This window comes from Diadema setosum, chromosome 3, assembly GCF_964275005.1.
Source record: "Diadema setosum chromosome 3, eeDiaSeto1, whole genome shotgun sequence".
In the NCBI taxonomy this organism is placed as follows: Eukaryota; Metazoa; Echinodermata; class Echinoidea; order Diadematoida; family Diadematidae; genus Diadema; species Diadema setosum.
The window spans coordinates 48,198,413-48,211,079 of NC_092687.1; the positions used below are offsets into that span (position 1 = coordinate 48,198,413).

Below are 12,667 nucleotides of genomic sequence, written 5' to 3' on the forward strand. Positions count from 1 at the left end.
TTAATTCCCCCCCCCCCCTCTAATTTCTGAGCCAATTCATCAACCATGCACGTATTTAAAACACTCTGTCATGGACTTTATAGCATAGTTCGATTAATCAGGGCTCAATTTGACATTTTGATAACTGGGTCTATAGCAGTACTATTGAAGCATGAGAAACAAGATAACGAAATGAATTCTATTACAATCTACCCAGCAAAATATATCGCCAATCTTTATTCTGACAACATTATCATTTATAGGCCTAGGCCTACTGGTACAGTCATATTTAAGTCAACGTGAAATATCATACTTTTGCTTTATTCGCACTGTGTTGAGATTAGAAAACCCCTTCAGCTGCTGAGCTTCAGATAAGTTTGAATATTTACTTGCGAGCGGAATAGAAACTCAGTGAGAACAAGCTTGAAATGTTTTCATCTGTTCATTCATTTCATTTCGTTTCATTTAATTTAATTGTATTTCATTTCCGACGAAAGTACAGAATATGACATTTACATAGGCCTAATTAAAGTACAATAAGACTTTTGCATGATTTCAAATGAGAATGAGTATAAATGCATGCCATTCTTTACAATGAAACGAAACATACTTTTAGATAAAGAAATGCATTGACAAACTTTAACTGAATCGTAACAAGAGCTCCCACACCTTGAACGCTGCCGGCATTTATTAATTTCACCAGCTGGGGTTTATAACACTGGGTATTCGATTTACAAAATAGATTGCAACACTAACCTATATGACGCCCAATACATTAAAAAAAAAAACTAAATTGGCAACATTTAAGTATGGTTCCTGATGGTAAAGATGTTATAATTGATTTCTTCATGATTAGGATACGCCAGGGCTTTGGAAAAAAAAAAAAAATGAAGAGCAATGAGACTTGATGATAAAGGATCATACCTGATTATTATCAATGTATGTATTACAAAATTTTGATTAAAGTTGCTATTTTGATTTCGGCCATTTTAAAAGAAATATTAACCATTATCATACGTTTTCGTTTGTATAATATTTCCATGATTCTTTCATGAGTTTTTTGTTAGAAGGAGGAAGAGGAGAATTTTAGGAGGAGGAGAGGAGGAGGAGGGAGGGAGGGAATATTAAGATGACGATGAAGACGAGGAGGTGGACAAAAAGGAGGGAGAGAAGAAGGAGGAAGAGGAGCAAAGTTAAGAGAACATCTCGTTTTCACAGTTCATGTGAGGGAGAGTTCATTCACGTTCTTGTCAAACTCCCAAAGTTTTGAGTTTCACCGGCTAGGTGGTCTTATAAACTCACTCGCCGTGTTCAGCGTGATGATCTCGTTTTGGAGACGGAGCTTTGAGAGGGCGCTGTGATAGCCAAGAACGATGGCGGCTGTAGTGGATAGATTCGATCTTCTGTACACTCAAATATCTCGGGTTTTTCACCTTTACTCAGAGGCTCTGACGGTCATTGGAGCTTACTATGTCTCGAAGAAGCTGATAACTACTTGCTATAGAATGCAATATATCGCTCGAATGCATTTATACCCTCAGATTCGGCCAAAACGAAACCTTGTAAAAGAGTATGGTCCATGGGCAGGTAAGTTTTGTATAGTCCCACTTGTTAAAATCGGTGTTGTGTGATAGAATGCACGGTTCTTCTTCTTCTTCTTCCGGTAAAGTGCTGCCATAATGGTCGAGGATGAGCGCACTGTGAATCGGGAGTCCTAGTTATCAGGTTCCTAGTTTCTACATTACATGTGCTGAAGTTAGAAGCCCAAAATAATTTAGACCCCTAAAACCCAGGATAGCCTTACAATCTTTCCAATCTTCGATAAAAGTAAAAGGTCTGCATTGTATTTTAACAAAAACAAACATACATTAGCGGCATTATCGCGAAATAGGTCCCCACTCCATTCACCGCCGTTCATTAATTCGTCATAGCCGGGGTCCCGGGGACTTCGTTCAACCTCCATAGACTTTGCACATAGTGGAGACGCAGAACAAGAAGGGAACGATATCACGATTTGGCCGTAATAGCTTTAGAGAATGTCCAAAGGAAAGCCACAAACCTGAAACAAGAGCTAGAGGTCTAGACTCTACATGTAAATTTGTATTTCTTACCTTCGTTCGGCTTCGAATTCGATGTAAACTTTACAAAAATGTAGAATCTAGATCTAGGTGGCGGTGGCCTAACATTAGACCTCTAACGTTAGATTGATTCACCTTTTGACCTTGGAGTATGGACTCCCAAATTTGGCTTACCACAGGCACAAGTGGGCACAGGATGAGGGGCGATTGTGACTTAACCCAATGAGGACGGGCTGATTTTGCTCCAACAAGCATTTCCCATAGACACTTGCCAGAGTACTGTATGCTCAGGACTCGTCCTCAACGGGCCGGGTTAAATCTATTTAAATTTAATGTTACCGGTAAGCATTTACTTTCACAGGTCTATCTATATCGGTGATGAAAAAGGGTGACTTGGGTCTGACCAATGAACACACAGAGAACATGATAGATCAACATACCTCTACACACACAAACACAAGAAAATATGTAAGATGTAATTTATAAATGCACTAACCCGCCCACACTGGCTGATAAATCGCCAAATACCACAGTACAATCAGAGTTTTACTCGCAATCCCATTCCTTTCTAAATTCTTGCATTATCTACATTTTGTAATTATGGCCTTATTTGTGGGCAGATTGAATATAAAAATACAAAATTACTTGTTTCCTGCTGGATTTTCAAGTAGATTCTAAGTTTTTGCCAATGTTTTGCGTGCAAAGTCAAAAGTCATGCCTGGACAGTAATGTAGAATTACTAGATCAGATGCTGGTCATTTGAAAGAAAATTAAGATCATAAATTTGTCATATATAGTAAATTACGTCAAAGAAACACTTGGAATTTCTAGCGACAACTTTTGCTCATTGCATATGCAGCAAAACAGAAAGTTGCATGGGGATGAAAAACATTCCCCCCCCCCCCAGCATGTCTGCATTGCAGTCTCAGAATAATGCAGCATCCAGGGAGATTTACACCATGATACCATAGACTGCATGGTGGGGGGGGGGGGGGGGGGAATAAGGTGTGAGCATAATACGTATATTAAAGGTGCATGGTCCCGGTGTTTTAGTCAAATGCGTGTGCGGGCGCACGGCGCAAGTTTCCTATAGAGACCTATGCTATCGACTCCTCTTTAGCGCTTACGCTTTGGCCCACTTCCCCGAGTCCGAAGAAGTCCGATTCACTGTAGCCTGTGGTCCGATCACAGTTCGGCTCATGACTCGGCTGAGGGGGATGACCACTTTAGTAAACTTCTTTTGTGATGTCATAATAACAAGCACTATGTGCACGCACCCTGGCATTACTACAGACCGCGCGATGGGCAGAGAAGACAACGAAGGCAACGTTACTTAGCAACACCTACGCACTTTACTCTTGATGACAGCTCAACTTCGGTAATCTTCGTATCAATGCTAACGGTGATCGGCAGTATCATCAACAGCGCCCTCTACACTACCGGGACTATGCACCTTTAATGGCTGCCACATTGCTAAAGTGAAGAAATTTGTCCGTGACTTCAGCTGTATGTACACATGATTTGATTTGCTTTTCCCGTCATTCTTGTTGCTCTGAAGGTGATGGGCTGTAAGCCAGCAGAGATGTATCCTTTTGCAAAGGTGGCTTGCAATGGACTCGCAATCAGGCGGGCGGTGGACTCACACGCACACAGCAATTGGATGGGAGCTCGCTCGCTACTCCTACAGCTCACTGGTCGCGCACTGTGTGTTCGTAATGTGCTGCAATTATAGCAAGCTACCTTTGCAAAAGGCTCGCAGAGATGTGACAATCTGAAATTCTTGTGTTGTTTTGATGTCCAGTGGTGACAGGTTCTACAGACGGTATTGGGAAAGCCTACGCCATGGAGCTGGCCCAATATGGCGTCAACATTGTCCTGATCAGTAGATCCAGTGAGAGACTCAAGAAAGTGGCCTCAGAAATAGGTAAAAATTCTTCAATAAGAGTCTTTTCAGAGAGTTCATACATTCTGGAAGTCCCTTGGAAAAACTTCAAACAAACAAACAAACAGCATTTTTTTTTAAATTCAAAACACTGATCAATTCAGTGCTTATTTACGTCGATATACGGCAATTTGTCAATCAGTTGCAGTGAAACTAAACAGCAATTTTATCTATTGAAAACACTTGGTTTACATGCAGCGCAAAGTATTTTCTAAGCTCCAGTCTCTTTAGAAAACATTCTTCTCTTCATTTTTCTCTCATTATGAACTTCTTGTACCATGATTTAAGTCCCAAGGCATCCTCGATTGCCCTGGAAATAAACATTTTCTGAAATATTGTTGTGTAAATTTGTGAAGTGTACTTTAAACAATAGCAAGACAGTACTACTTTCACTGTTCCTAGTACACGGGTATTGAAACTCAGTGCGTATCAAGTGTGGCATGATATTACAAGGAAAAGCCTGTCATCAAATTCAAATTATGTTCTGTTGAAATGTATCGCCCCACCCCACCACACATAGTACCCGCCCCCAGTAACTTTGTTACCCAACATGGGGAAAAAAAATGTGAAAAAAGCCAGAGATTGTGCTAAAGACCTGTAATTGTGACATTTTTATTGGTTGTTTTCATTCACCTGATTGACATTTTATACCATCCTCTCTAACTGTTTTAGTTACTGTTCTTGACATTATTTCATTTGATCCCAAACAATTTCCTTTTTTAATTCAATTTAATTCAGTATGTCCCCCAAAAAATTACGATCAGATTTTTGCATTGATAACTTTCAGTATGATTAAACTGTCTAAATGCTACCTCAGGGTCATATTAAAGATCTTAGCTATATTATGCAGAAATCCCATTCAATTTGATTAGACAGTCACAGACAAATGTGGATTGTTGTAAAGCAGGTCATGAATGTGATTCTTCCAAGTTTAGCACTTGGATGCTCTTAGAACTACATATTTATGTGTGAACACAGTAGACAGAACTTGGAGGGAAGGAATTCCTGACATGCTCTACAAAGATCCTAATTTCTCTTTGACCACTAAAGCAAATCGGATGGGGGTTTTCTGCAAGATGGGGGCAATGATTTATAGTTTCATACCGTGAAGTTGTATTTGGATTTATTCACTATTTTTAAACTTATCATTACAGAGGATCCTGTTGTAATTCTTTTTTTCTTTTTTTTTTCTCTTTTTTGTCATATCTCGTAGAGTCCCTGTATAATGTCCAGACCAAAGTAATCAAGGCAGATTTTAGTCAAGGTGCTGAGATCTACCCAGACATCGCTGCACACCTTGACGGTATTGAGGTTGGCATTTTGGGTAAGATTTTGCCTTTTTCCTGATTTCTATTTCAACAGAGCAGAAATTTACAGTAAATTTAGTTTTACTGTTTTGCTATCTTTGCTTCATAAAGTACATTGTATTTGCTTTATTGTCCCATACTCTATATACCCTGAATTTAGCGAGTCTAAATATTTGTGAATCAGGACTTCCGGAAGGTTTTGTGTGTGGTTTAATCTGTATTCGTAGAACACAGTACTGAATAGAGCAATGTGCTGTATACATGCAAGTCACATTCAGATCGGGATCATTTATGTTTGTGTGTCTTTAAATTTCTGCATAGCACCTGAAAAACCTTGCGACATATTCAGCATATACATGTAGGTCCTGATCTAATCTCCTATGGTAGCAGGGCACACCTAAATCAATTGTTGTGGTTTTAATTTGCGGATGACGTATTGATCAAAGTCGGCGACTGCAGTGTAGTAGTTATGAGGAGTCATTCGTAAATAATGGCTATGTAAGGCCAAGAAAAGATGTACATCAATATTATTTTTTATGCATGACTTGACTTTTATAAAAGTCCTTTTGACAACAATCAGGAGTAGGCTACATGTTCACAAAGCATTATAAACCCATTGAGGATGGGCTGATTTTGCTACAACACGCATTTGTCATAGACACCTGTCCGGTATACTGAAGACATGTCTTCAACAGGTTGCAGGCATAATTTACCATTTGCAGATGAAACAAAAACCCACCATTAGTGCTTAAGAATAGTTCTAAAATGTGAGTTAGGGATAGAAACAACCAAATGCTGTAAAAAATTGAATTGTTAAATATACAGAATGTGAACAATTTGTAGTTATAATACAAATGTTTCAAGACTAAACCGTTTACAGTTATGGTTTATCAAGAAAATAGAGTGTACAAATATCTTGTTATATTTTAAAGAGGCTTTATTGCAAACATTTTATTTGATAGGATTTTTTTTTTTGTGGTACAACAGACCCACACATATGCATTAAATGTCATAACCTGAATAATGTTTAAATCACTGTTTCCAAAAGTAAACATGACCTTTAATAAGGCACCAAGATATGTGTTTGTTTGCAGTGAACAATGTTGGTGCCATGGACTACCCACAGTACTTCTTGGAAATGGCAGCTGAGAGAGTTTGGCAGCTGATTAATATCAACATTGGAGCTGCCACATTGGTGTGTATGAAGTAAAAACAATATATGTGACCCTGTATCACAAAACCAACATAAAGTCACACCCCTTGGTTTTACGGGAGGACTCGAAAAAGGGTGAAATGGGTCGAAAGTCAATCTTGAGTTTTTCATATTTTGTGAAAGAGCTATTCTTCATCTACATTATTCCTAAGTTTGGAATCGTACAATGAATGGAAAATTATGTTTTAAGCAGTTTTTGTACAGTACAACTCTTTTTGTGGAAAGTAGTGAGATCAGATAGATCTCAGAAGCTCCTTTTCATGTCTTGAAATCCTTACTTTCACTTTTAACTCTAATAACTTTTGAAGGGATAAGGCTGCTGCTTTGAAAGTTAGCATTAATCATGGACAGAATGTTTTAATAGTACATGCTCAATTTCAGTTTAATCTGATAATCCCTTCATTGTTGTTGCCTCTGTGGTTTACATCCTATTTTTTGTCCCATCATCACACAGCTAGTGCAGTTTGGTGAAGATTAAGTGCTTGGATAGACTGTGTACTTCAGAGCCTCTTTTCTCAGTTCACACTTTCCAGAGTGTGTGCTTTCTTTCCAAGATTTCAATAGGTTAGAAGGGTCCATTTGAATTGAGTTAGAGTCTGCTCTTTCAGAATCTGCCCTTATCTAAAACTTCATGCGTGGCGACTTTTTGTTGGTTTTGTGATGCAGGGTCACATATACAAGTCAAGGTAACTTTGTGTTAAATTGTTATAGCTTCACAGTTTTAGAGTCTCAGTTGATAATTTCTTTTTCTGTGAAGACATATAACTGTTTTACTTTTACCATTAACCCTTACTAGGCAGGGCTATTCAGGTAGATGATAGAACCGGGGGGGGGGCCTCCCAGGCCCCCCTTCCGGATCTCGGCCGTCGACCGCGCGATCGCAACGAAAATTGGCACACGCATTGCCTATGATGTAATCTAAAGTACCATGAAGTTAATTTTTTCAAAAATTATCATTTACACTAAATTATGCTAATTTATGCATAATGATGCATGAAATCAGACAATTTGGTATAAATCACTAAATAAAGCTCAAAACATGCACATTTTTTGTGTAAATATTCTTTTTAGTGTCCTTAGGAAATGTAAGAGAAAAAAATTGCGCAATCAGAAAAAATTTCCTAAGTATTTTATTGTTTTTTGAATTTCTTATGTATTTCTCTGTTTTTTCGACTTGATGTTTTTCATTGTTTTTTCGATGAAATTTGTCCGTGACATTGTTCCGAACAAGAAAATGCGTTATTAATTGATTTTAATGTATAAAACCCCAAAATAATCATGCTTTTATGAAATTTGCCTGTAAACACAGTTTGCATTGAAATTGTACACAAATTCCTTTTTTTGAGCAATTTTTGGTCTGACATGCACGTGCGTATTTATGCACAACTTCGGAACTGCACACCCGGGCATCGCAAATTTGGTGTCAAAAGATGCGGGAGACTCGAAAGAAAAAAGTCATGAAACGTCGCGGCGATAGCTTCTCGCGATAGTGATAAATCGCGCGAAACGTCAGGGGGGGGGGGCCTCGGAGGCCCCCCCCGGCCTAGTTAGGGTTAAATCTCAATATGAATGCAATATCTAGCAAGTTTGATGTTCTCCAACATGAAGGGGATTTAAGATTGTGTGGAACATTTGGAAGCCAGATTTTTTCAGGTCAACTGAAAAATGTGTGTTTTTTTTTTGTTTTTTTTTGTTTTTTTTTTAATTCACTGATAAATTCATGCCCCTTCATATCAGCAACTGCTTGATTCTAGCATATTGCAGATATATCAAGTCAATCAAACATATAGGTGATTCCTGTTTATACTTAACAAAGCACTCAAGGTCTCCAGTTTTTGTTCATTACATAAGGATTTGGCTGCATCTGAACAAAAAAAAAGAAGAAAAAATTTGGTTTGTGAAATATGTAGAAATAATTTTAGGGCCTGACTTTTCACTTTGTTGTACCAAATTTTGTTATAAACGTGTTTGTTATAACAGAAACACACTGTACAGGTATTCAGCATAATTTTATGATATTTTTTGGATTGTCATTTTTCCATTCCATCAGATGACGAACCTCATCCTGCCTCAGATGGTAGAGAGAAAGAAAGGTGTTGTGGTAAACATCTCATCTGGAGCTTCCATACACCCAAGCCCTCAACTAGCTGTCTACTCTGCCTGTAAGGTGGGTTACACTTTGTACACTAGTCAGCTTCAGTGTAATATAGATTACACTCCTATAACACTTGCCAATTTTAGTGTAAAGTGGGTTACACTCTGTACACTTGTCAGCTTCAGTTTATCCCATTGAAGACGTTTTGATTTTGCTACAACATCCATTTCTCATAGATGCTTGCCCGAGTACGTATACTTGGGACTCATCCTCAACGGCACTCCTAACACTTGTCAGCTTCAGTGTAAGGTGTGTAACATTGTGTACACTTTTCAGCTTCATTGTATTGAGTGGGTCACACTCTGTACACTCTTCAGCTTCAGAGCTGCCCTGTGATCAGTCTCTCTGATTTCTGTCAAATGTTTGACATGAACATTTCCATTACAGTGTAGCTGGTGTACGACCCTTCTTGTCGATATTCCACCATGGTTGTCAATTTAGTCTGTCAGTAAGCCACCTTTGCTCATGAGTTCTAACATTGGTCCATTTCCACTCGGTTTGTGGAGAGGATTTATGTGTCCTATGATGTCATCCCTCCATAGTGTTCATATTCCTACTGTTTGTTCACTACATACAGCAAAAATTCATTGCGAAATGTTGCCAAGGCATAAATCATTATCCAATTGCATTTCTTGAAATTAATTTCATCATCACTAGTAATAAAGTATAGGTAAGAGGTTATCAATTTTTGTTTGTCCTACAGGATAATGGTAGGAACAGGAGAAGTTATCACAACTGATAACTGTAATTCATATAGTGTTAAAATCAGTGCATTTTATTGTTATGAAGATTTTATGTTGGTCATGAGTTGGGTGGAATTGTAGTAGTAAAGTACAGTGGACTCCCGTTATAACAAAGTCCTCAAAGCCTGCAGTGTTCTTTCATTATATAAAAAATTTGGTATATCCGAACAAATAAACAGTAAAAAACTTAAAGGGGATAATGCTACGGGTTGAATTTTTATTTTATTGTAATCTGAATTTTGTTTCAACTGTGTTCGTTATGGAGGGTGTGCACTGAGGTAGAGTGAGATTTTATAACCCCTCCCCTTCTCTCTCTCTCTCTCTCTTTCTCTTTTCCTTCCCCTCAGACGTACCTGGATTATTTCTCCCAAGCCTTGCAATATGAATACAAGGATCACGGTATCATCGTTCAGAGTCTGCTGCCCTCGTATGTTGCCACCAAGATGGCAGACTTTGGCTCCACTGTGCCTCACTCCAGGTTCCTTATTCCATCCGCCAGTGTGTATGCAAAGCATGCTGTGGCCTCTATTGGCATTAGCAGTAGAACGGCTGGGTACTGGCCTCATGCCGTCCAGGTAAGCTATCCCCCATTCTCTTCTAGTTAACTCTTCATGTGCCATAATCGCATGTCGGACTCAGTTGACGGCATGCCAATTTCGCATATTTGGCTCAAAATGGTGCAAACCTGCCCAAACCGATCAATAAATCCCCAATGCCACAGTCCAATGAAAGCTTCTATTCCTCACACAAATAGCTTGCGTTGTGTGGTGACTGAGTAGCTGTATTCTGTAGGGTTTTTGAGAAAGTTTTGATTTTCTGCAATGGTTGCCCACGTGTCTGTAAATGTCATGCCTCCCAGACCTGGGCAATACCTTAACTCCTGGTGATTTACAAGAAAGTTAACCACAGCTTTTTTATAAGATTCACATTACAGTAAAGCTTAGAATTTTCTGTAAAACTTTGCTTACTGTGTGTCTGCTGGAAATGTTTCTTTGTAAAGTTACATGGCTGTGAAAAACAGAAGGTTGATACGTATTTACACTGAAATAGCAATACCTCTGTCCAAAGCAGAACCCATTGAATCATCTCATTTAGAAACCCCCAGTTATGGATGACTCAAGTTACAAAGTTTTAAAGCTGAATACTGCATACCTGGAAATTTTCAAGGTGTGGAAACTTTCGCCCATTTTGTGCAACCTGAAACTAGTGCAAAGATAAAAGCACAAGAATATTTTTGCTTGACATATGAACCAACAATAAATGTTTTAATTTCACTAAGATGAAATACGGGAAATTCATTTTAGTTGGTCACGCATGAAAAATATTTCTCCCAAGAATATCCACTTTTGCAGTAGGTCATTTAGTTGTTTGGTGGATTAGTCTTGTTCAAGTCCATTATGTGATTTTCTCAATTTACTTTCTTCAGTCCTGGATTGCAAACCACATACCCCGTGATACATGGATGTGGGGAGCAAGTACCTTGAACAGTGCGCTGCGTAGACAAGCCCTCATCAGGAAGAAGCTGAAGATCGGCAAGTCAGGTTCAAAGAACAAACTCTCTGAGAAGACACCTACTGAGGATGCTCCAAAAGGTCAAGGGTCATAGAGCACTCGCAAGGTCAGAGGTCACCAGTGATGTGCAATGAGTTAAGTTGTGCATTGATTGTAAGGATTCCAAAGTGTTGAAAGGAGAAGTTTTCTGGCTGTGTAAATTGTACCCTACGTGATATTCTCAAATACAAGAGAATAAAGTGTTTTTCTTTCTGAGTCATGTACATGTATCATAATTTTCTTGCCCAAATAGAGTTTTGGTAAGGTATTGTGTGCTTCTCTTGGAGTAAGCTAGTGCAGCTGCATTGTATGTTAACTTTTTGTTATGCATTCTTTTTTCTTTCTTTTTTTTTGTTCTGTCATTTTATGCTTCAGATAGCAGATCTACAGAATTCCTTCCATCAAAATTCAAATTCTGCACCTTTTAGAGTCCTGTAATGAAGATGTAGGGTATGTCTGTTGCTTCAAGATAAAATGAAAACTTGGTTTAGTGCATAAGGGATATCTTGGGTGACAAGACCCCATACAGCGTGTATCTAAAAAATGTCAAATGTTCAGGAAAGAAAAAAAACAAAAAAAAAACATGGCAGCCAAAGCACTATATCAAATGAGATAGCTTTTCCTTTGACATGCCGTGGTGGCTTATTTGGAAGGTATGACGGATAGGATTTGCACAGAACATCACTTTGCTGGATATCTGATCATTATCAAAAAAGTAATTTCACCCAAATTTGAGATACCAGGTCTTGTCACCCCAGGAACGATATGTATGTGGACACTGATAGGTCTGCATTACATCCTAACACAGTCCGTGTGGTAAACCTTTGACTAGGGAAGGTAGATGGGCCATGTATTAATTGGTGTGGGGTTACACTGCGTAAGAGGCAAAAACCTTTTTGATAGCATGCAAATTGAAGGATAATTTATCAGGCAGAATATCATAGTGAATTCAAACCTGACGTGAAGTTTAGAGAGAAGTAAGAAGAAATACAGTAGAACATTGTTTGAGTGAGGTTGGAGATAGCAAGATACCTGATATAACGAGGTGTCTTTGCAGATTCTGTTCCTTTCATATAGTTTTAATTATTTCATGAAATCCATTATGTTTGATATTTTATTTCGACATTTATTCATTTCTGCAATTTCTTAACAAAGGTAATTTCTTAACAAAGGTAATATACAAATTCATTTTTCTTTTGTACAAATCACAGGATTTTTGAAAGAAGAATATAATGATAGACTTGGTGAATACAAAATATTGATATGATGGAATGAGGTTACCCAATAAAGGAGGAAATCTAGGTGGTCCCAAGCAGAAGAAGGTTTTTATTTCTGTTGGGATGCTAGTTGACCAAAGAGCATGAAAAGGTTGTAATAATATGAACAGTATCAGGTATGGGGAACTCAAATTATAACAAAGAGGTTAGGGTAAAAGCTACACTGTAGTTCACTCGTTGGAATTGATGTATGGTTGTTATCAACATCTAGAGCACTCATATCAAACGCATTCCACAAACATATGTTCACTTTTCTCAAGGTGGTCCACAAGGAGTTGCAGCCTGTCACAGCAACATGCTGAAATGTTTTCACTGCATCCTTTTAAAAATAAACCAAAAACAGACATCCTGGAAACACTTGAACAATAATATACACGTGTATACGTATATGTCTTCTTCTGTATAACATGGTACGATGAAGA

The 12,667-nt window shown here is 38.3% G+C and overlaps 1 protein-coding gene across 1 annotated transcript; it reads left to right on the forward strand.

Moving 5' to 3' along the window:
* The first annotated feature begins 1,352 nt into the window (after nt 1-1,352).
* On the forward strand, nt 1,353-11,213 carry LOC140226478 (inactive hydroxysteroid dehydrogenase-like protein 1). The gene is made up of 7 exons (XM_072306943.1): nt 1,353-1,566; nt 3,859-3,981; nt 5,213-5,323; nt 6,401-6,501; nt 8,570-8,686; nt 9,765-9,992; nt 10,844-11,213. Exons 1-7 carry the CDS (start codon nt 1,353-1,355, stop codon nt 11,021-11,023), a joined length of 1,074 nt encoding a protein of 357 aa, XP_072163044.1. The 3' UTR covers nt 11,024-11,213.
* The last annotated feature ends 1,454 nt before the right edge of the window (nt 11,214-12,667 follow it).

Coding starts and splice junctions, on each gene's coding strand:
- LOC140226478 (XM_072306943.1), top strand. CDS start 1,353: ATGGCGGCTGTAGTGGATAGATTCGATCTTCTGTACACTCAAATATCT. Junction 3,982..5,212: donor GAAAGTGGCCTCAGAAATAG/GTAAAAATTCTT, acceptor CATATCTCGTAG/AGTCCCTGTATAATGTCCAG. Junction 9,993..10,843: donor ACTGGCCTCATGCCGTCCAG/GTAAGCTATCCC, acceptor TACTTTCTTCAG/TCCTGGATTGCAAACCACAT.